General features: G+C 47.1%; 1 protein-coding gene across 1 annotated transcript in view; it reads left to right on the top strand.

Moving 5' to 3' along the window:
* The window catches only part of PTPA (protein phosphatase 2 phosphatase activator), a 31,040-nt gene extending 14,773 nt beyond the window's left edge, over positions 1-16,267 (top strand). The window contains exons 7-9 of the mRNA XM_056860609.1: positions 859-959; positions 14,461-14,568; positions 16,136-16,267. Coding sequence (XP_056716587.1) covers positions 859-959; positions 14,461-14,568; positions 16,136-16,210 — 284 coding nt within the window. The 3' untranslated portion in view covers positions 16,211-16,267. The remainder of the gene's footprint in view (positions 1-858; positions 960-14,460; positions 14,569-16,135) is intronic.
* The last annotated feature ends 7,579 nt before the right edge of the window (positions 16,268-23,846 follow it).

Below are 23,846 nucleotides of genomic sequence, written 5' to 3' on the forward strand. Positions count from 1 at the left end.
GTGGCCAAGTAGGTGCCTCTAGGAAGGCCACAAACAAGGCAACTGCAGCAGCATTGTCCTGCCTGTGTTCCACAGCACCTAATATAATAGGCATGCTCCTCTGATCCTGGAGAGAAGAGGTATACATCATGACTCGTATCCATTTTGACTAGCAGCCATGGATAGCCCTCTCCTCCATGAACATGTCCACTCCCCTCTTAAAGCCTTCCAAGTTGGCAGCCATCATCACATCCTGGGGTAGAAAGTTCCACTATTTAACTACGCTTCATTGGACCTCTCCTTCATGCAGCTCAGTTTTGGTCTCAGGCAGAGCAGAGAAAGGTCTTTCCAAACACCTGCCAGCTGAGATCCATTTTTTAAAAAACTAGATGCCAAGGACTAAACCCGAAACCTTCTGCATGCAAAGCACAGACCTCCCTCAAACTGAAGATTGATCCACTTAGTTATAGTCTCTGCTCTGACGACAGCCCTTCAAGGTCTCAAGCAGGACAAAGGCTTTCCAGCTGCTTGCTACCAGGCAAGGAAGCTGGGCCTTTGGCAGGCAAAGATTCTGCCGCTCAGGCTCCATCCCTCCCCAACCTCACACAGCTGTTGTGGATAACAAGGGGGGGGGGGTTAAGATGGACTATGATGGACTACCTGAGCTCCTTGGAGGAAGGGCAGAATAAAAATGCGATAGATAAGATCGATAGCGGGGTTTCCTTCTTGCCGGCAGTTGAGACCAGAAATCCTCTGCAGGTTAAGGGTGAAAAAAGTAAACTGTGATTCTGTCGAGCAATCAAGCGATGTTCATGTTTACATCAACCAGTTCCTGTATCTGATGGAAAGATTCTCTACAATTATGAATTCTTTTTCCAGATCACCCAAACTTGGAGCCAAGGCACTTTGTCGATGAAAAGGTGGTGAATGAAAACCATAAGGACTACATGTTTCTGGAGTGTATCCTGTTCATTACAGAGGTGAGCCTGGGAGAGCAGCTGCAAGTTCTTGGTCTCTTGCTTTCCCTATTTTGGACTTCTGTTAATTTTGTCAGAGATGATCCTACTTGTGTTCCTTGGTCCTTAAATGAGTTCTCAGTCAGCACTATCCCTGTACATATTCAGATTGGCCAGGTTTGGAGAATAGAGTTGGAGAGACCTGGGTTCAAATCCCCACTTTCCTAAGAAGTTGAATTGGGGTTGGTCAGTCTCTCCTGGTCTACCGCACAACACTGTTGGGAGGGTAAAATGGAGGGGAGAACCAGGTATGCGCCCTTCCACTCCTTCAAGGAAGGGCAGGACAAAAATGAAGTATACAGGTAGTAGTCTAGTGGCTTATCTAAACTGAAACAATGTTTAAAAAATTGGGACCATTATCTCTTTGTAAAAATCCTGTTTATCATGTGTGCTGAATACTGTCTTTGGGTGTTAGCCAGGGAAGGGCTGTAAAGTCATCTCTGGTTATTCCTTGGTGAGAAGGGGGTACTGTCTGAAAAAAAGGGGTATGTATGTTCATGTTGCTTGGAGAAATTTAAAAAGTGCTTTCATTTGGGATTGAGTTAGAATCCTGAATCGTCAAAGGGGGGAGGGGTTGTATCCTTTAATTCTTTGTTAGGATATCGTAGACAAACGATACTTTTTTTTAACCATCCAAGAAAGGTGATTGTACAAACTCCTTGTGTGCCTAGAGTTGCTTCCACCTGGAGGCTTTGCTCTGCATTCCCTGTCATGCCTGCAATGGCTTTTGTTATCTGTGCAAGCATCCGCCTTCCAGGTTTTCCCCTGCTTCACTGTGTGTTTTCCAAAACCTGCTTTGGTATGAGCTTCCCTAAAAGATTGTCCTTAAAGTGGGTTTGTAATGGTTTGGACAGAAAGGTGCAAATTTTGGGGTCTCCCCACCCACATGTGGTCTTATTCTCCTCTCCTTGTGCCCACCATTGGCAGGCTTTAAGAAAAAATCAGTAGTAGGTATATCATAACACAACAGTTATAACACTATAGCGATATAGTATCATAACACTATAGCGATATACTTACTACTGCTTTTTTTTTTAAGCTGGCTGGAAGGGATAGTATAGTTGGGGCAAAGAAAGCAACCTAGCTTCTTAGTTAAAGGTTTTTGCAGTCTGGAAATATTACCTACTCCCTGGGTACCTTCCAATAACTAACAGGATCCTCATCGGTCACATTAAAGAGCAACAGATTTATTGTGACATCTGTTTTTGTGGACTAGTCTCACTTCATCAAACACATATATGCATGATTATAGAGGGGAAAGTTGTAAAGAGTCTATGAAATGCAGGAAGTACACAGTGTGACATTATGTAACATTCAGATGTATTCAAGACAAGCACAGTGACGGTTCACAGTAGCAGTCATTGGTGATAATACCGCCTCCTTCATTCTGCTGTGTTGACTTTCACCAGCAGTGGGCGAGAAATGCCTCGTTTTTATTCAGGTCTTGGGAAATGCAAACAAATTTCTTGATGAACCACAAAAGGTGATGCCGTAATAACTCTGTTCGTCTTCAAGGCATGGCAAGATTTTTTTCTTTTTTCTTTGGATGCAACAGACCACCCACGACTACACCTCTGGAATTTGTAACTAATGGCCTGTGGCTTCTTGTGTGGTTGTATTAATGCCAGGCAACATTATGTTTCCCTCCTCTTCCATTTGTTGATTTCTATTGTGGCAGGTAGAGGGTGACACCGCTGACCTTTTGAATGAATCACTGCAAGAAAAACAAAATTGGGTCTCGCCTGCGCAGGTAGCAAGCCGCCGACCCAAATGTAGTCTGTGCACGGGACTTATAAAACCTCCTCTTTTTATTCTCCGCCGGTGTCTACCAAACCAGGGCTCGGCAAACACCTGGCAGGCCATAAAAGCATGGCTGACAGGCCACATTTTCATTTGTTGAGGCGCTACTCGGAGTGGCCTGGTTTAGGTTACCATGAAACCAGGCAGCTGAGCTGATGCCCCGCTGCTTGTTACACTGAAGTTCCACGCTGACATGACATGAATCTCCTCTTAGAGACAGGTACTCGTTCCTGAAAGGTTACTGGGTTAGGCGGAGCACTGATGTGCTCAGTGGAATATTCTTATATGTTCCATAAGCAATCCCATATGTTCTTGCTGCCTCCTCAAGAAGAAAGAGCTTCCTTTTTTCTCCCTCTAACTCATATTAGGTTTTGACATATAACTTTTCCTTGTAGGTTTTATTCCAGGTTGTGGTGTGGTTTGGATTTCCAAATTTAACTCCTATAGCGCCACCTAGTGGCCAGTAAACTGTTTTATGCTAAGTCACATAAAGAAACACCTTCTCAATGCCAAGTTTATCCACGTGATTTATGTACATTATTTTTAAAAGGTTTTTTTATTTTAAAGGGGTTTTTTGTGGCTACATCTTCATGTTAAAGGCTTTCAGATTCAGCCTAACCTAACCTTTCAGATTCAGTCTCTGATCTTCAAATTGTTATGGAAGATAAGGGCGGCATTCACCCTGAACGTCCTGAAATCAGGAAGAGAAGCAAACAAGAAACTGAAAGGGGGGATTAAAATATATTCCATACTTTTGCCTTTGACAGTGGCCTTGGTGGGAAGGTAAATCCATTTAAATGGAATCACTGGAAAATTATGAAATGCAAACCTGAGTGTTTTTAGGCTATAGTTAATTACTATTATAGTAAGTACCGGTATGTTCTGCAAGCAAAGTGGGATGTGCCCCTCCCTATAGAGAGCCAGCATGGTGTAGTGGTTAAGAGCGGTGGTTTGGAGCAGTGAAGTCTAATCTGGAGAACCGGGTTTGTTTCCCCACTCTTCCACGTGAACGGCGGATGCTAATCTGGTGAAGTAAATTTGTTTCCCCACACCTCCACATGAAGCCAGCTGGGTGACCTTGGGTTAGTTACAGTTCTCTTAGAGCTCTCTCAGCCCCACCCACCTCACAAGGTGTATGTTGTGGGGAAAGGAAGGGAAGGAGATTGTAAGCTGGTTTGATTCTTCCTTAAGTGGTAGAGAAAGTCGGCATATTAAAACCAACTCTTCTTTTTCTTCTACACACCAAGCTCCTTTATCTTGCAATTCCATGGTTGGTGTTGCTTTTTCATTCCCTCAACAGCTTCCGTGTACGTATGCTGTTCCCTCATTTTTATTTTCAACAGAAGGGGGAAACTGAAGCCGTACATGCCTAGCCCGAGGCCACCCAGCAAGTTTACGGCTGCGTCCAGCGGCTCTCCCAGGCCCTGGCCCAGCCAAACAGCCCCTGCGGACCACGTGGGCTTTTGCTGAACCGAGCCTGCCGATTTCATGCTGCGTGCAAACCCCTCTCTCTTGTTTGAAACGGGACGCTTCCTGCAGGCCTTCCCTCCCTCCTCCCCACCCACTTGGGCCATTTTACAGGGCTCCAGAACACAGGGGCCCTCCTTCTCCCCACAGCCCCCCCCAGCCCAAGAGGCCTGCCCAGCTCGTCCTGTTTTCAGGAAGTGTGGCAAACTTCCTGGTTCTACTGGGCAGTGGGATGCCACCGGGCTCAGTGGCTCGCCCGTGCTGCTGTTTTTTCCTAGTAGCTTTAAATTTGATTATTGCTGGCTGGCAGGGCTGGCTCCATGATTTGCGGGGAACTGGACAAGGTGCCTTCATAAGAACATAAGGAAGGCCATGCTGGATCAGACCAAGCTCCATCAAGTCCAGCAGTCTGTTCACTAGGGTTGGCAACCTCCAGGTTGTAGCTGGAGATCTCCTGCTATTACAACTGATCTCTAGCCAATAGAGATCAGTTCCCCTGGAGAAAATGGCCGCTATGGCAATTGGGCTCTATGGCATTGAAGTCCCTCCCCAAACCCCACCCTCCTCAGGCTCCACCCCAAAAACCTCCCACCGGTGGTGAAGAGGGACCTGGCAACCCTACTGGGAGATCCCCCAGAATCGCAACTGATTTCCAGTCTGCAGAGAGCAGTTCCCCTGGAGGAAATGGCTGCTTTGGAAGGTGGACTTTCTGGCATTATTCCCTGCTGAGCTCCTTCCCACCTACCCCCAGGCTCCACCTCCCAAATCTTCAGGTATTTCTCAACCTGGAGGGGCAGTGTCTATGGGGGAGAGGCTCCATTACAGCTCTCCCCCCCCCCACCTCCAACTCTTAATTGCAGCTGAAACAGAGGGAGCAAACTGTGATTCTCATGTATTCTTTCAGCTCCAGGTGGAGCCTGGAGTTCTCCCAGAAACCCAACCAGTCTCCAGATTATAAAGATCAGTTCCAGGAGGCTGAAGCTGGTTCCCGGCTCCCAGTTCCTTATTCACATTTCCTAGTTCCTGAGTGGTATTGAGGACAATTTAACAGCTCTGCACCCCATAAGAAAGTGTGGACCACCACATAACATACACCCCCACATTCAGGGGACTGTGCCCTCCGAGGGGGCGCATGCTGGGTCCTGGTCCAGTTCTTGTGCCAGCCGCTCCCAAGTGGGGTGCCTCCAGGACAAATGCACATACAGACACCGGGGCTCAGCTGCACCCCCAAAAAAATCTGGACCATGTCACATTACACATCTCCACACTCCACAGACTGTCCCCTGCAAGAAGACATACAGTGGTGCCTGGAAATGTGAATAGGGAACTGGGAACCAACTGGGAACCAACTTTAGCCTCCTTATCCGTGCCCCTGGAGAAAATGGTACCTTTGGAGAATGGGTTCTACGATACCAGAAACCCCTGAGCTCCCTCCCTTCTTCAAACTTCACCTTCCTCAGGCCCCACCCTTAAATATCTAGGAATTGTCCGAGCCAGTTGGCAACCCTACGTTGGTGGATCTAAAGTAAATGGGGCAGGGGGAGGACTGTAGTCCTTCTAGAATCCCTCCTGCTAGGAACTGGTTTACCACTCCAGATTTTATTTATTTATTTATTTATTTATTCTTTTGACTTCTATCCTACCCTTTCCCGGCCAAGTCAGGCTCATATCTGTATCATATCTCTACCTAAGATAATAGGCATGCTCCTCTGATCCTGGAGAGAAGAGGTATGCATCATGACTAGTATCCATTTTGACTAGCAGCCATGGATAGCCTTCTCCTCCATGAACCTGTCCACTCCCCTCTCAAAGCCTTCCAAGTTGGCAGCCATCACCATATTCTGGGGCAGGGAGTTCCACAATTTAACTATGCCTTGTGTGAAGAAATACTTTTATCTGTTTTGATTCTCTCACCCTCCAGCTTCATCATAATACCTGCGTTCTGGTATTATGAGAGAGGGAGAAAAGCTTCTCCCTGTCCACTCTCTCATCCTGGGCCTCTGCCCACTGAGCACTCTACTCCTTCATGCACGTGCACATTCTCCTGGAAGAGGGAGTGGAGCTCAACACCGTCATGCGCCTTTAAGCTCTTCAAGTGCCTGCATTGTTGAAAGGATCGTGCTCTGTGCCTCCTTGCATGAACCCCGGGGGAAAGCTCCTGTCCCAGGTGGGAGTGGATAGCTCAGGCATCTCTGGCCTGGGCAGATGCCCCATGGTGCCAACTCTCTGATAGTGTCCAGCTTTTAAATGTGTGGGAACTATATTTTATGTGGTTTGCTATTAGTATCCTTGGGGAGCCCTGTTGGGCAGGATACAAATCTGCACTTGCAACCATTTCTTGCATTCTTTCTCCCTCTGGTATGACCAAGAAACAGAACACTGGGTGGGGCTATGCAGATGAAGGGTTTGGCTTTCCAGATCAGAGGAGGCTTAGGTCACTGCAGTCCCCAGAGGCAGGGAATGGGGTAAACCTCTCCCCCAAATGTGTCCACACAGAGTGAACCCTTTCCCCTGTTTTTCATCTACAGCCAGTATCGTGTAGGGGTTAAGAGCGGTGGTTTGGAGCGGTGGACTCTGATCTGGAGAACCGGGTTGATTTCCCCACTCTTCCACATGAAGCCAGCTGGGTGACCTTGGGCAAGTCACAGCTCTGATAGGGCTCTCTCAGCCCCACCTACCTCACAGGGTGTCTGTTGTGGGAAGGGAAGGTGATTGTAAGCCTGTTTGAGTCTCCCTTAAGTGGTAGAGAAAGTTGGCATATAAAAACCAACTCTTCTTCGTCTTCATCTAAGCAGATGGTTGCAATTTATTTCTATAGCAAAATGTCAGAACATAGGATAGTTGGTCAGAGCCCTGCTGGATCAGACCAAAGACCACCCAGTCCAACTTTCACTTCTGTTAGTGGCCAGACAGATATTTCTAGAAAGCATCCAAGTAAGACCTGAAGGCAGTAGAAGTCCCCATTGCTTGGCCTCAGCAACTGTTGTTTAGGGGTAGGCTGCCCCTGAATCTGGAGGTTTCATTTCGTTTTCATGGCAAATAACCATTGGCAGAACGTAAGTTTGTCCTGCCCCCTTTTAAAGCTACCCAAGATATCAGTTTATCTTGTGGGAATGAGTTCCAGAGATTAGTTCTGCTTTGGGTGGAAAGGTACTTCATTTTGTATGTTCTGAATTGACTGCTGGTTGATTAAAGGTCTTTCAGACCACTGAACTTCCAGACTTTGTTATGGTGGGAGCAAAATCTGTCCTCCACCTGTGAAACCGGGTCACCTGCCTCTCATTGACAGAAAGATAAAATACAGTACAGCCTTGCCATTCATAGATTTGTGATTCCCGGTCCACAGTCCATTTGATGTGGTCTGTAGCTTGTATATACTCACACCACACCCCCTTCATAATCTTTACACCAATGAAATTTGTAGGAAATTTCCTACTCGGAGGCAGCAGACCCCTGCCTCCAAATATTCATGGATTTCACCATTTGTGGTGATCCCAGGAACAGATACTCCGTAAGTGGTGAGTGTCTACCATATGTCTTCATGAGTAGTTTGGGAGGCACACTGCACCACTGAGGAATATTGCAGTTTCCACCCCTCACCTCCACACACACTCTGCCCATCAGAATTATTGGCATTTGGCTAGAGTAAAAATGAAGATTGAATGTATATCTCTGTTCTACCTCATCTCAAAATAGTTGCTTGCTTGAGTGTAATAGCTGCCTTCTGGAGCTTTATCATGCTACAGGAGCAATTATTTCATCATTCTCTTTTGTCAATGGATGTCACTCTCTTCTTTGCTAAGTTTGGCAACTTTGTGCAGCTCACAGTGCCGTTTGTTGTGTGAGTTGTAGCCATTATTACTTTAGCGACACCTTGTGACAGAACGCAGCATTACAACACCAGCAAAAATGGAAAAGCCCAATTTACATGGTCCCTTCCAGAGAGGAAGCACATTCAACTGAATGCATCTCTTCCCAAAATAGACAGCTATAGAAAAAGTGGAAATACAGCTTTGCAGGCATTCAAGCCATGGCAATGACTTCTGTGTTTTGCTCCTAGGCTTTGTCCATTAGACTTAAATGTGTTTGATTGGCAGGCTGTTCCTAATATTGGGGTATCTTGAGTGATGTGTGCTAAATTTCAACTTGCTGTGCTGCAGCACATCAACAATTTTCTTGCTCCTGAGAGAGAGCCCCCCTATTTTTCTTCAAACGGCTGTGTCTAATTGCTGTTAGTTTGGGCACCAGACTGTGTCTCTAGCGAAGGAGCGCTTGGCTCCTCTGCTTTCCGTGTTGCATTCTTGCAAAAATTCCGGCTCTTCCAACGACTCCCACACAGACTGGCTTCTCTTTGCCGCGCTCACTTCCTTTGTCTGGAGCTGTCCCCCCACACCTCTGCTTTCCAGCTGGTTTGGCTCTGGCTTGCCCCTCCTTTGAAAGGCCAGGGCCTAAAGGTTTTGAGTCTCAGTCCCTTGTGAAGCATTGCTGGGTCTACAGGGGACAGGGCCTTAGAATCTGGGAGCACAAATGCCCCCAGGAACCTTCTTGCCACACGCAACTTGAAAGCGGGAAGAAAACCAGGCTGGGTTTGCATTCCTTTAAAAAGCTCAGAGTAGGCAATGCAACCCTCCCTTATTTCTCTGCTTTACTCCCCCCCCCCCCCCAACGTTTAAATCTGACTTCTAAATTTGGAGGTTTTGGAAGGGTGGACTCGGATTTCAGCTGAAAGGGAAGGAACTGACAGGAAGGAGCTATGCAGGGCTGCCTTCCCTCCCCCTTCTTTTCTTTTCCTTTTTTTTTCAACTGACAGAGGAACCATTTACAAAAGGCTGATTCTCTTGGGAACGGAGAAGCAGGAACGCAACGTCTGTGAGTAATTTCCTGCTCAATATGGCTGCTCTGACTCACTCCGTTCCCCTGGGGTCACTGTGGGACTGCAGCGCTCTCTCGCTCTCTCTGCCTCTCTCGCTTTTTCTCTCCAGCTCTGCTGCTTTCTTCTCTCTTCTCCCTTTGTGGCTAGAATGAGCTAAGGTTTCCCTCCCTTCCCCCCCCCCGCCCCAGTTCTAAACAATAGCAGGGGCTTCAGCTAGAGCAGATGTTGGTTTGGAAAACCGTGCCCACTCAGTCGGGGGTGCAGTTTGGGTTCCAGACCTCAAGCGTGCAAGCGTGGTCCTCAGGACCAGCCTGCCAAAGAGGCCGTCCCCTGAGAAGGCCTGGAGCCATCCGTCTAAATGAAAGCTGCTGGGTGTAGGGCCCTGATGGGGACGGTCAAGAAGATGGTTTGCTTTGTGCGGGGACCCAGCCCCGGAACACATGAAGCTGCCTTATACTGAATCAGACCCTTGGTCCATCAAAGTCAGTACTGTCTACTTAGACTGGCAGCGGCTCTCCAGGGTCTCAGGCAGAGGTATTTCATATCACCTACTTGCCTTGTCCCTTTAACTGGAGATGCCGGGGATTGAACCTGGGATCTTCTGCTACATACCAAGCAAGCAGAGGCTCTATCACTGAGCCACAGCTCCTCCCCTGGAGGCAGGGATCATGCTGCAGCACATGTAACAAAACTGGCCCTTGCTTGGCAGCCTTTCGGAGGTTTCGTGAAGAGAGCCATGGAGGTTCGCGGAGACGGGGGTGGGGAGCACAGCTAGGATTTTGCGCATGACGATTCTAAGGGCTGCGTCCCAAAACTTCTCATTCTGAATGGGGAGGAATGCATTTGTGGACACTCAGTTCTGTTTTCGGAGGGCCTGTGTTGGGAGCGACTAGGACAGGAAAGCCCGGCTTGCTTGGCCTGATGCACAAGTGCTCTTCGAAGCGGGCTGGTGTTGTGATTGGGGCTGTCACCTGCTTGAAATAAATTTGGGATTGGCTGACTAAAACAACTGCTATGATGACGGAAAAGATGTGCTTTGTGTCAGGATCAGGCGTCTGTCCCTAGCATCCCATAAGCAAACTCATCCAGGCAGGTAGCTCTGAAGCAGTAATACTTTATTAGGAGCTAAAAGACAGATTAAAAGGACTGCCTACAGGCAGGTGAGGCTGGTAATGGCGAAACGTAGGCAGGTTACATGTTTTAAAGCACTACAGGCTGTGAAGGTAAACATGACTAAGCAACCCCGAGATAAGCGATTCTCAGGAAGGTAGACTAAACATTAGAGCGCAGCTGTGGAAAACAGGACAAGCGAAACTGTACACAGAGTTTACCGGCATGAGAACCAAGGACTTGACGTGTAGCCAGAAACTGGCCTACACATGTCAAGAGCCTTTACTCCTGCTAACAGCAAAGGCCTGACACTTTGTTTTTAGGTGGTTGATTTGGGGCTGGCACTCTGTGGCAGAACATGCGAGTTGCATGCTGGAGGTCCAAGGTTCAACTTTTGGCATTTCCTGTGAAAGGGTCTTGGGGTGCAAGGCTGGGAAAGATTTATATGTCCGAGGGCCTGGACAGCCACTGCTAGGCAGGGCAGACAAAACTCACTTAAATGGACCCGTCTAAGGTAATTTTGTATATTTATGAGTGTGTCCTAGAAGAGGTATTCCCTCCTGTGCAAGTGGAGAGGCATTCTCCCTGCTCTGAGATGCTGTCTGCTACCTACAGTTTTATTTCATAGAGTCATAGAGTTGGAAGGGACCACCAGGGTCATCTAGTTCAACCCCCTACACAATGCAGGAAATTCACAACTACCTCCCCCTCCCAGTGACCCGTACTCCATGCCCAGAAGATGGCCAAGATGCCCTCCCTCTCATCATCTGCCTAAGGTCATAGATTCAGCATTGCTGACAGATGGCCATCTAACCTCTTCTTTAAAACCTCCAGGGAAGGAGAGCTTACTACCTCCCGAGGAAGCCTGTTCCACTGCTCTAACTGTTAGAAAATTCTTCCTAATGTCTAGACGGAAACTCTTTTGATTTAATTTCAACCTCTTGGTTCTGGTCCGACCTTCTGGGGCAACAGAAAACAACTCGGCACCCTCCTCTGTATGACAGCCCTTCAAGTACTTGAAGATGGTTATAATATCCCCTCTCGGTCTTCTCCTCTGCAGGCTAAACACACCCAGCTCCTTCAACCTTTCCTCATAGGACTTGGTCTCCAGACCCCTCACCATCTTTGTTGCCCTCCTCTTGATACGTTCCAGCTTGTCTACATCTTTCTTATTTAAAAGTACTTGTATCAGAATTAGTAACCGGCGGTCCAAAAGTGCTGCTTCCCATTTAATTGAGGGCATCTTTTAAATCAAAAACTTTTAAACTTATTTCATTGGGGTTTCAGTGCAATCCTATGCAGAGCTGCACCCTTCTAAATCCACCAACTTCAACAGATGTAGATGGGGGTAACTCTTGTTTAGGATTGCGCTGTAAGTCCTGCAGCCCCACAAGTGCCTTCTGCCACATGCTCTGGCACACCTCCCGGAGGCCCCTCAATGTGGAGCAGATACCAAGACTTTTCCAGCCCAAAGGACAGCTGTAAATCTCACAAAAACCAATGGTCATTAAGTCCTATTGAAGTAGGAGAGACGTGGCCTAGGGGTGACTAACCTGCTCCACTGACTTCAATGGAACTCGGGTGTGACTAACCCTCTGTGGATTGGAGCCCCATGGGGGTGGGATGAGGGTAGCCAAATTGCTCTTCATTTCAGTGTCCTCATCTACAGTGGGGAAACAAGAGCCAGCGTGGTGTAGTGGTTAAGAGCGGTGGTTTGGAGCAGTGGACTCTGATCTGGAGAACTGGGTTTGATTCCCCACTCTTCCACATGAGCGGTGGAGGCTAATCTGGTGAACTGGATTTGTTTCCCCACTCCTACACACGAAGCCTGCTGGGTGACCTTAGGCTAGTCACAGCTGTCTTCGAGCTCTCTCAGCCTCACCTATCTCACAGGGTGTCTGTTATGGGGAGGGGAAGGGAAGGTGATTGTAAGCCGCTTTGATTCCTTTTTTTTTTCCTTTTATCCCTTAGAAGCTCCTTGATCAATTGATCTTGAGCAGCATATATCTAGTGATGGAGGGATATAAGGACTGAAACAAATCTTGCCACTGACAATGTAGCCTTGGGGTCCCTATCACTTAGTAAAAAAGGCATTATGTCAGTCACAGAGGCATTAGATTTGTATATTAAAAGGGGGGAAATATAGTGCGATAGAAGTTCCTCGTAAAAGCGGCATTCCAAAAGGGCATGGGCAGCCACTTTGATTCTTCCTTAAGTGGTAGAGAAAGTCAGCATATAAAAACCAACTCTTCTTCTTCTGTCTTGGATCATTCCAAAGGGGGTTGCCGTGTTGGTCTGTTGCAGCAAAAATAAAGAGGAGTCTTTTGGTACCTTAAGGACTAGCAATCTTATGCATCATATGTGCTTGTGGCCTAGAGCCCACTTTCTCAGGTGCTTAGGAGTAGATCCTCGCAGCGCAGTTAAATTGGGTAGGGTGAGAAACACAGAGTGAAATGGTTCCACAAAAGCCGGAAAGTAGAGGATTCACTCAACAGCTCTTGAAGGCAGAAATTGGGACTCACCCCCTGGTCTTGGAGGGCCCTGCTCTTCATTTCAGTGTCCCACATTTCAGATGTCCTCCAGTGGACCCTTCCTTGCTCATGTGCATGCACACATACACACCCTCCCTCCTGGAGAGAGGGGAGTGCAGTTCCTAGATGCTGCTTCTTGCCGGCATTGAGCAAAGGATAGTGGAAGAGCGGCTCTCCACGGCTGCCCCGGTGCTCCTCCCAAGGGAAATCAGAGATCATCCCGGAGGCCTCTGCGGTATCTCCCAGATGGAGAGGGCAGGTGGCGATGCTGCAGCCGGCAGTCGATCAGGAGTCCATGGTGGGGGGCCTTCGCAGCTGCCCGGCAATGCCGTGTTGCTGCCGCTGCAAATAGGAGGACGAGAGAACGCACAAACCTCAGCATCCTTCCGGGGTCAGTTGCAGAGTGCCTCTCTGGGATTTCCTGTTTATATCAGAAAGCATCCTCTTTTTAAAAAATGATATTTCAGTTCACCCGATGCAGTTTCTCCTCTGTTAATAACATGAGAAATCTCGCTGGTTTTGTGTGAATGCTTTTGCACGACTGGGGGCGGGGGGGGGGAGGTCAGAGTTAGAGTTCACCCATTATTCCTGGCTTGTAAGCAGGAGCAATGTTTCCTGTCCATTGCGGCTGTTGGGGTGCCCAGTAGCGCAGGTCTTTTTACCCACAACATATGAGGCCTGAAGTCAGTGGGGCTGAAGACTACCCCCTGGACAACGGACTTCTCTCTCCTGTCCTGAAATGCAAAGCATTGTCACTTGGGTACCGCAAAAGGGCAGCCATGTTGCTAACATATCCGCTTTTTATGGAGCATATTACTGGAAATCTTGTTTGGCCTCCTTTTCGGGGTGTCCGGGAATGTGTGTGTTTCTACTACAAGAAGAAGGTGGAGGAAGCCAGCTTCTTATTTTCAAGCCTGTGGGGTTCTCGCCAGGTCATCCAACAAGCCTTGCTTTCCCAGAGTTCCTCTTCAGCACATCTTCAGGTTTATGATGTCATGGAAACTTCCCTCAACAAGTTTAGCTGAGTTTCTTCCCTTGCTTCGAGAACAGAGTTTTACTACTTAGGGTGTGTCCAGACTTTATTTCTTCACCAGTATCCAGATCTCAGAAGCTAAGCAGGGTCAGCCCTGGTTAATATTTGGATGGGAGACCACCAAGGAATACCAGGGTTGCTGTGCAGAGGAAGGCACTGGCAGACCACCTCTGTTAGTCTCTTGCCATGAAAACCCCAAAAAGGGGTCGCCATAAGTTGGCTGTGACTTGACGGCACTTTACACAGGCACATCCCATTCTCAGAAATTGATTTCTCCCTACCCCGTTCCAAGTGTTCAGTTTTACTTTTACTTTGGACACCAAATACTCTTTCTCTGTGGGCCAGGTTTCCAGTATGTGTCCCGAAATGGGAGTGCACCATGTGGTCTCTCACATGCACCCTACTCTACCTTACAGGGTCCTTAAGAGGATAAAAAAGAGAGAACTATGCATGACAAGCTCTCCTTGCATGGGCAGGACAAATTTGCTGACACCCCAAGGAGTTCAGTTGGAAGCAGAAAGTGGCAAAAGTATTTCTCCTGCATCCTGCCCTGAGTATTTCCCCTGTTCCTTGTACGATGTGTCGGCAGCCATATTGATGCTGCTGACTAACTTCCATTCACCCCAAGCCCTCCTTCCTTCTGCCTTCCAGATGAAGACAGGCCCATTCGCTGAACACTCCAACCAGCTGTGGAACATCAGCGCAGTCCCTTCCTGGTCCAAAGTCAACCAGGGCCTCATCCGCATGTATAAAGCTGAGGTGAGTGAATATGCACACATTTTCTTTTAAAATATTTATTGTTTAATTTTTATTCTGCTTTTCAACCCATGGTGGCTTATGGCAATGAATAGCACACATGTACAAACACAAAGAGTTTTAAGAGGTGCTGTGGAAGTGGGGCTCACAGCGAGGTCTTATTTCCAGCATGGCAGAAGGATCATTGGCTGCTGCCTTTTCTCCTGCTAGCCCCATTGATGGTGCGGGCTCTTGGCTGGAACTGGGTCTGAACTTGGTAGATCACTGCATAGCTGCGTCCTGCCCTCCCTAAGATAGCAGTGGCAAGTCGAAGGGGAATTGAGAGAGGATCTCAGCTAACCTGGATCCAGCCACTACAATACAAGGATAGCTAGCTGCTTTTTCTTCCCCTCCCAGGAGCCCCATCCATTGCAGTTGAAAACTGGATCGAGGCCTTGGGTGGGGGTGGTGTCCAATGCCTCTACTTCTTCTAACTTAAGTAAAGAGGGAAGATGGGTCAGTCTCTTTCCTTCAAGCCTTCAGAATTGGCTTCTTTCATCCTCTCCCGTCACATGGTGTCCCCTGGGGGAGGCTGCCCTTTATCACCCTTAATGCCCCAGAGGGTTTGTCGGCACGAGACCTGTGACATGAGTCAGGTCGAGCTCAGTCACAAGATTGGGGCAAACGGGGCCACCCCATGGCCTTTGCCACTCTGGAAAATGATGCAGAAGGGAAGGCAGAAGCTACCCATCCCCTTGAGCAGCACTCCCCAGCTGGAGCAAGCAACAAAGTGCTTTCTATGGTGGGTTTCCCAAAGGTTTATGTGACTGCGAGTCGGGTCAGCAGATGACTTGCATCACACTCTTTGTGTAGACAGGCCCTCAGGCCATGGTGAAAGCCAACCCTTTGAGTTGGACACTGAAGCCAATGCGGAACCAGAAATGATAAGGGTTATCTACAGGTCTAGAAGCATTACTCTGGGTAGATAACTGCAAAACATTCAAGGGTGACCCTTAACATCTAGGTTGTTTTGGTCGTGTCTGTAAAGCCACAGAAAAGGGAGAAGAGTAGATATATTGAGTTGATTCAGGAGCACTCCAAAGGGCTAAGCCCCTTTTGGAGCTGCCCTTTCTCATCCAGGAGCTCATCCCTTCAAAGGCATCTGAATTTTTCCAGTCATAGTTTTGCTCAGCTTCTCTTTTGTCTCCTTTGCGCCCCCCCACATCTGCCACCAGACCAGTCTGTGCAAACAATTTATCTTTCTTTTGGACTCTTGAGTAGGTTGATTTTTTTGGAAATGCATCCATAGCATGTGCCCAAATTTGCAGGTTGCTTTGTCATGGTAAAACTTTTCCAAATGCCTTCCTCTTGGCCCAGTGAAAACAAAAGGCCTTGATGGCTTCCTTGATCAAGTGGAATAAATTCTGCATCATTCCAAACTGGGGAGGGGGAGGATCTGGTGACAATGAGAAAAGACCCACTTCCTGTTCACAGCATTCCACGGTGGGTTTTATTTTAAAAGGTGGGGAGAGCTGCCAGTGCCATTTAAAATGCTGCTTTTTAAACCTGTCTTCCTCCTCTTTCTTTCCAGTGCCTGGAGAAGTTTCCTGTGATCCAGCACTTCAAATTTGGCAGCCTACTTCCCATCCAGCCCGTCACATCTTAAAGAGGTCGTTTTTGAGACAAGGCGCTGGAGGAAGCAGGGCGCAGTCAGCACTCTTCTTCCCCCTTCCCTCTCACCTTGCTGCCACGCACCCCAGTCTTTCCTGTGGGTTATCTTGCGTTAGCCTACAGGGCGGGGCAAGGGGGGAAGAAGCACTTGAGAATCTTGCATGGAAGAAGGGGGGGTGGAACCGGTAAGAATGCAAGAGCTCAACGTGACCTTGGACCACGACAATCCAGCACCGGGTTCCTCACTGCACCTCCATACCGAACCTTCCTTCATCCCCAGCATGTTCAGCCTCTTGCCGCTTGCATTTTATTTCTGAAGGCCTGCTGTAGAGAGCTCTGGGGAAAATGCAAGTGCTTTAAACGGAGGGGCGTGGCTTGTAGCGCTGAGACTGTTCAGGGTGCGTGTGGCTTTCGCCTTTGTTTTTCTTTAATCCACTGGAAGGCTGGACTGGGGGGGGGGCACAAAGTTGGTCTTGGGTGTACCGCAGACTGTTAAAGGCCAACAGGGTGTTTTGTTTTGCGGCAGAGGGTGTCGGTCAGCTCCTCCGTGCTTGACGCTTCTTTCTTTCAAATTATTGGGGGAGGTGGGTGCCTACGTCTGATAGGTTTCCCATTGCTGGGGTGACTCGAGAGCAAGAGGCCAGACAGTTGGGGCCCTGCAAGCAAAGCTTTCTTTCCTATCTGCCGTCTTTGTGTGCACATGAGACACGCCCTGCCGCTTTCCTCTAAAACTGTCCAAATGTGGGTAGAGACTGATTGGGGTACCCTGTGCTGTACCAATAACAAAGGGGGGGGGGAACTTAGCCCTAAACTCCAGAATTAAGTACCCAAAAGGTCAAGAAAAGATAAATAAAAGTAAAAATCCAAGGCCCAAGGTTATGCACTCTAAAAATTATGTAAGTACAAAATATGTATACATTTATTTCAGGATAAAATCTAATACCACATTTAACACATATAGGGCATTGCAACAGCCTACCAAATTGACATACTTATATAGCACAGTAAGACATAAAATAACACAATTATACTCTGACCACATCAGAGTATAATATGGTCAGAGAATGATATGGTCAGAGTATAATTGTGTTATTGTATGTCTTACTGTCTTACATGAGTATGTCAATTTGGTAGGCTATTGCAATGCCCTATATGTGTTATATGTGGTATTACATTTTATCCTGAAATAAATGTATACATATTTTGTGCTTACATAATTTTTAGAGCGTACCATGTGCTGTGACATCAGTTATGCAGTTATGCCAGGATGGTGCTAGAGCAGATTCTTCCTATTCCTCCTCTCTTTTTTTGTAGCTCATGTCAGTGATCCTTCCACCTCGCAGCCAAGATTAGAGCCGGATGGGTGCATCCCCTCCCCCTTTTTCCTGTCTCTGAGCACCTCCCCATTTTTGTCTGGGTGCACATCAACTTTGGGACAGAGCTGAAACATTCAGAATGGCCGCTGTTACTCATTCTGAGATTTTGAGCATTACTCACATGTTGCAATTTTTTTTAAGCCCTCTAATTTTTTCCCCCCAAATAGCCAAGCCATCCATACAGGTGTTTATCATCTCTTTAAACCAGAAACGATGACGAGGTCTCTGTCTCTCTGGCCTCTTCGTGCTTGAGATCTTGGTCATCTCTGCAATGTTTTATCCAACAGTCAGCCTGTTTAGCTGTCGCGCCTCTCTGCCCATGAGGGATCAGGTCCACTAATAAAGGATTCTCACAACTTAGCCTATACTGCAATCCTTAGTAGGCTGTAACGGAAACCATGGGACTTGACTGCTGATATAAAAAGGTTTTCTGATGCGTCAGCTCAACAAACCCCTCCCGGGCAGCCTGCAAGCTCAAGGCATAACCTGCTGTCGCGTGTTCCTTTCAGACCGGCAAAGCTTAAGTCACCAGTCCAAGCATGCTTCCCCTCCAGCCACGCATGACAGTCTGCCAAGGTACTGATGAACCTTTGGGGGTTGCACCTTGCCTGGGCCTACGAAAGCACAAAATGGATGGAGCACCTGGCAGGGGTGGTTGGTGGCTTGTAAATTATCTCGGCTGGTTTTAAAGGACCTAATCCTCAGGGAGATAAGTCTTAACAAAAATTCTGAAGTCCCATGTTTACCCAAATCCTGTGGTGCATGTTTGGACAACGGCGCAAGATTTGGATAAATCTGGATTGTTATTCTCCCCTGTCACTTAAATATAAGGTAGCATCAGAGACCTCTAATTCCTGGCACTGACAAGCAGAAAGAGGTGGCCAGATAATTGCTAAGGCTGCTGCAAAGCCAAATAGCAAAGACTTGCTTGAGTTTGCCTAAGCCTCTCCTAATTCTGAGCTTGATAGAAATTCATAGCGTCATGTTGAGTCTCTGGTTTGGACATTTCTTTTTGCCCCTGCCCCATCTTGTCTTCACCCATGTTTGGGAGGAGTGAGCACATTGCATCCCAAGGAAGCTGGAGGGGAGTGTTGCCTGGTTTTCCCTTCCCCTCGTTGGCACATGCAGGGAACCGAAGTGGCTTGCACCACTTGAGATTGCAACCAGTGGATACCAGCTCTGAAGGTTCTGTTCACATAAAACATCTCAGTGCAAACAGAAAGCTAGCTCAGCAGGTCTACCTTTTCTCTTTGATGTGTTGGTTTTCTATTTGCGGGGAGGCCTTTTTTTCCCTCTCAGAGGGAAGCATTCCAAAATGGTGATCCTCCACCTGCTGTCTAAAGTGGAGCAGTGCATTCTACCGCCTCAGGTCTCTGCCATCTCCATTGCCTTGCCAGCTCGGGGTGGGTGAGGGGGAGAGTGACTCTTGCTTGCTCAGAATCTGCTTCCCTAGCTCCTGTGCATACACTTCAACTGCCTTCCTCCTCCCTCTCCGTGTGTTACATGTAGCAGCCAGCCTGCGTCCAAAATCTTGTGTTTAAACATAACTAAAAATAAAATGGAAAGACTTAAGATGTATGTGCAAGGGAAACATTAAATTCTGGAGGATACACTGGGGTTTCTGAAGCGTTTTGAGCAGTTGTGCTGATGATGCAAGCATCACAAATCTTTGCGTGTTGCATTTTAACACATTTTGAGGGATCAGAATGAGATTGGGGTGAAAGTCTATTGCTACAATGGGATATGGGGCCTGTCCCTTAGGCAGGGAGGCTGTAATGATGTCTCAGTTTTAACCAATCTACACTCTGTCCCAAAAGGGTTCTGTTGAGGGCTTGAAGAATGTGAAAAAACAAAAATTGCCACCCAGTGTGCTTCTTACTTTGCTTTGCCTGGGTCAGTCGGTCCTACTAGTTTAAGGGTTAGGTGAGACTTTTCAAGTGTACAGAGGAGCTGCATCTTAGCTCAGTGATATAGTAACTGGGGGCTGCCTGTCTCCCTATCAGTCAGTCATTATTTTATAACGGTCAATTGACCAGTTCCATATAAAATTCAGAAATCTACAAGAGTCACGCTTCCAACATCCAAAGAATACAAACCCGAAAACGAATACTAATAGTTAAAATTCAATAATATACATTAATAAAAGAATACAAATAATATCCTTAATACACTATTTAGTAAAATCATGAGTCCCCATTAAGAGCTGGAATAAAAGTGTAAATCAGTTCGGCCTTCCTTGCCTTACCAGTCTGCAGAACCTGGCCACCTGTTTTGTTATGTCAGAGTTCATCATTAAGACGTAGATTTACTCTATCTGCCTCAGCGTAACCTGTACTTTTCTCAAGAAGAGGTCCTGATATCTTTCCGTGTGCCTCATTATAAAGTCTCCCTATTTTAATATTAAAATTTCTGCAGGAAGACAAAAAGCAGCGCCAAGCATGGCGTTAAAATACACAGAGAGAGTAGGGGATACACACTGAGATATATTACAGCAAATGTGGATTTTTTCAGAAAAGATCCAAAGAACAGATTCTCAACACTAGAACACAAAGAACATATTCCCAATACTAGGGGGGAAATTATGTTAGACTAAGATCACACAATACAGGTTGTTTAAAGTGGAAACAGGCAATTGTTTTTCAGAGATGGTGATTCCGGAAAATGCATTTAGCAGATTTTTGTTATTTCTTTAAAAAATCTGCCAAACCTGTTTGGCCACTGACAAAAAAAACTGTTTTTGTTCATGGCGGGAAGACAAATACAAACAGTCTTCAGCTTTCTTAAAAACTTGTTTGCCTCCAAAGTAATGTGGGGTTTTTAGGGGGTGGGTGGAATGTGGAGCTTTACAACTGGGTGTTGTAAAGGAGGACTTAATTTCTAACTGTTAGGTATAGAGTGTACTTGAGCTGGTTTGCATATGGCCTGGTGAGTAGGATGCAAAAGGGTATAGAAATGACACAAACTCCAACAGTGAACCTCTGTGCACTGGCAGTCCCGGGCAAGTAAAACCACTTTTGCCATTAGAAACACAAAAAGGACGGACAAGCAGCAGCTGCTTAGTTAGCTGAGCCAATTAAAAAATTCTACACCTGGGTGGGAATGCTGCGCCCCCTCCCCAACAACCTATATGCCAAACCATCTGTGAACTTGCTTGATGAGGCATTAGCAATTTTTTTAAAGCTTCTGGATTGAGACCTACCGTTTAACTGTATTTGGGCTATGGAGTCTGGCCCACCAGAAGAAGAAGAGTTGGTTTTTATATGCCAACTTTCTCTACCTTTTAGGGCTAATCAAACCAGCTTACAATCACCTTCCCTCCCCCTCCCCACAACAGACACAATGTGAGGTAGGTGAGAGAGAGTTCAGAGAGCACTGTGACTGGCCCAAGGTCACCCAGCTGGCTTCCTGTGGAGCAGTGGGGAAACCAACCTGGCTCACCAGGTTAGAGTCCACAGCTCGTGTGGAGGCATGGGGAACCCGGTTCTCCAGATTAGTGTCCACCGCTCCTAACTGCTACACCACACTGGCTCTCAAGTATTTCTGTGCGTAGGTGCCTGTCTACCTGGAACCACCATCCAACATCCCTGATGTCATCGTCCCACATGGCACGCTTTGGCCCCTCCAGCTTCTCTGGCGCTGTGGCTTAAATTAAACCACTGGCGTTTTGCACACGGTGAATGTTTTGCTTGATTCTGCATGAGAGAAAGAAGTCTTCATCGGAGGGCAAAGGGTGGTGGTGGGAACATGATTACACCAACTATTCTTTAATCACCAGAAAGATCCAGGGTTGGGCTCCCATTATGGGGGTCAGTGGCAAGTGATACTGACCACTCTTTCCTCTATTTTATTTGAAAAAAAAATTATTCTGACTTTCCACCCAATCAGGGTCCCCAAGGTGGCACACATAAAAACGTTCACAGCATTTGAACTAGCCCAGTTCTAGAAGTCTGTTCCCAGGCCCAAACTGCTTGTTGCGGGGGGGGGGGGGGTGTGATCCATGACTGGATCTTTACAATGTATTTTTAATTTATTAATCAAAATATTTCTCTGTGACCTATTTTGCTCAAAAGCAGCCATGTGAGGGGGATTTGGATTATTATGTGTGTGGGAGGGTGAGAGGTGAGCCCCCCCCCCACCTCTGTGCTGTTTCTCTGATGGAAATTGTTTCTCCTCACCAGGTTGCTAGCTCCAGTAGGGGATAATGACTGGTACAATACAGATATGTGTCTTTCTTCTCCAGTGCTGCTGATAGCTACTTGTGGGGGGTTATTTCTATTGGGGAAATAGCGGGGAGCTTTACCCCTCCTCTCACACTGCCATTCCAAATTTTCTACTTCCCTACAAATGCTTTTTAAAGTTCAAACAATACCTTGGGAGGGTCAATGCTGGATCTTCCAGGTTCAGCCCCTAACCCCACTGAGAAGAGGGCCAGGTAGGGTTGCCAACCTCCAAGTGGTACAAGGCTCTCAGAAATAAATCACTTATATTAACAGTATGCAAAACAAGTGTCAAAGACTAGGTGCACTAACAACCACCCACAAACAGTGAAAATACAGTGTACACAATTTTATACAAGATAAACAAAATTTGTAGCTAAAAACAATGCTACAAGAGTATCAAAATGGAAATTTACAAAAATGTTCTTTTTGGTAAGTATGATAATATCACTGTTTCTTTCAGGAGTTCAAATGAAGCTTGAGAGAAGATGGAGGACAGAAACACTGTCCGGATGTGCTTTCACGTTTTCACTGCCGTATGGCAGCTTCTTCAGCTGTCCACTTCATGAACATCAAAATCTCTTGTAGAATAACTACAGTGGACAGCTGAAGAAGCTGCCACACGGCAGTGAAAACGTGAAAGCACATCCGGACAGTGTTTCTGTCCTCCATCTTCTCTCAAGCTTCATTTGAACTCCTGAAAGAAACAGTGATATTATCATACTTACCAAAAAGAACATTTTTGTAAATTTCCATTTTGATACTCTTGTAGCATTGTTTTTAGCTACAAATTTTGTTTATCTTGTATAAAATTGTGTACACTGTATTTTCACTGTTTGTGGGTGGTTGTTAGTGCACCTTGACACTTGTTTTGCATACTATTAATATTAGTGATTTATTTCTGAGAGCCTTGTACTAATTTTTGACACCAGACTATTTAGTACTAGTGCATAGTGGTGGCTGGAGATCTCCCGCTATTACACCTGATCTCCAGGCGATAGAGATCAGTTCCCCTGGAGAAAATGGTTGCTTTGGAAGGTGAACTTTATGACATTATACCCCATTTAAGTCCCTCCCTCCCCAAACCCCACCCTCTTCAACCTCCACCCCCAAAATCTCCAGGTATATCCCAACCCAGAGCTGGCAACTGCTGCGGAAGTTACTGCAGGTTCCAACGAGCAAAGCCAGCAGGAAAACCTGTCAGGGTACAGAGGTTCATTTTTTAGATACAGAGGAACCTCGCAGAAAATAAAGATGGCTCCACGTATGCCAAGTTAAAATTCACTCACACAACCCTAGGGCCAGGTGAAATCCCTAGGACCTGGCCCTCCTATCATAGGATGAAGTTTGGTTTGTGTGTGTGTAAAGTGCCGTCAAGTCGCAACCGACTTATGGCGACCTCTTATGGGGTTTTCATGGCAAGAGACTAGCAGAGGTGGTTTGCCAGGGCCTTCCTCTGCACAGCAACCCTGGACTTCCTTGGTGGTCTCCCATCCAAAGACTAACCAGGGCTGACCCTGCTTAGCTTCGGAGATCTGATGAGATCAGGCTAGCCTGGGACATCCAGGTCAGGGTAAAGTTTGGCTTAGAATCTCCCATTATGTTGCGAGTGGCCTAAAGTCACCAATTTGACAGGGAAGAAATGTTCTGGCCCCTAGTTCATATGGCAGCCATTTCGTGCATGGCAGCCATTTTGTGCAGTCCCCCACCCTAGGGTCGCCAGGTCCCTCTTCGCCACCAGGTTTTTGGGGCAGAGCCTGAGGAGGGCGGGGTTTGGGCAAAGGACTTCAGTGCCATAGAGTCCAATGGTCAAAGCGGCAATTTTCTCCAGGCCTCCAGCTACTACCTTAGGGTTGCCAACCTCCAGGTGATGGCAGAAAATCTGCTATTACAACTGATCTCCAGCCGACAGAGATCAGTTCCCCTGGAGAAAATGGCCGCTTTGGCCATTGGACTCCATGGCATTGAAGTCCCTCCCCTCTCCAAACCCTGCCCTTCTTAGGCTCCGCCCCAAAAAATCTTCCGCCGGTGGCAAAGA

The sequence above is a fragment of the Euleptes europaea genome, chromosome 14 (genome assembly GCF_029931775.1).
Source record: "Euleptes europaea isolate rEulEur1 chromosome 14, rEulEur1.hap1, whole genome shotgun sequence".
Lineage (NCBI taxonomy): Eukaryota > Metazoa > Chordata > Lepidosauria > Squamata > Sphaerodactylidae > Euleptes > Euleptes europaea.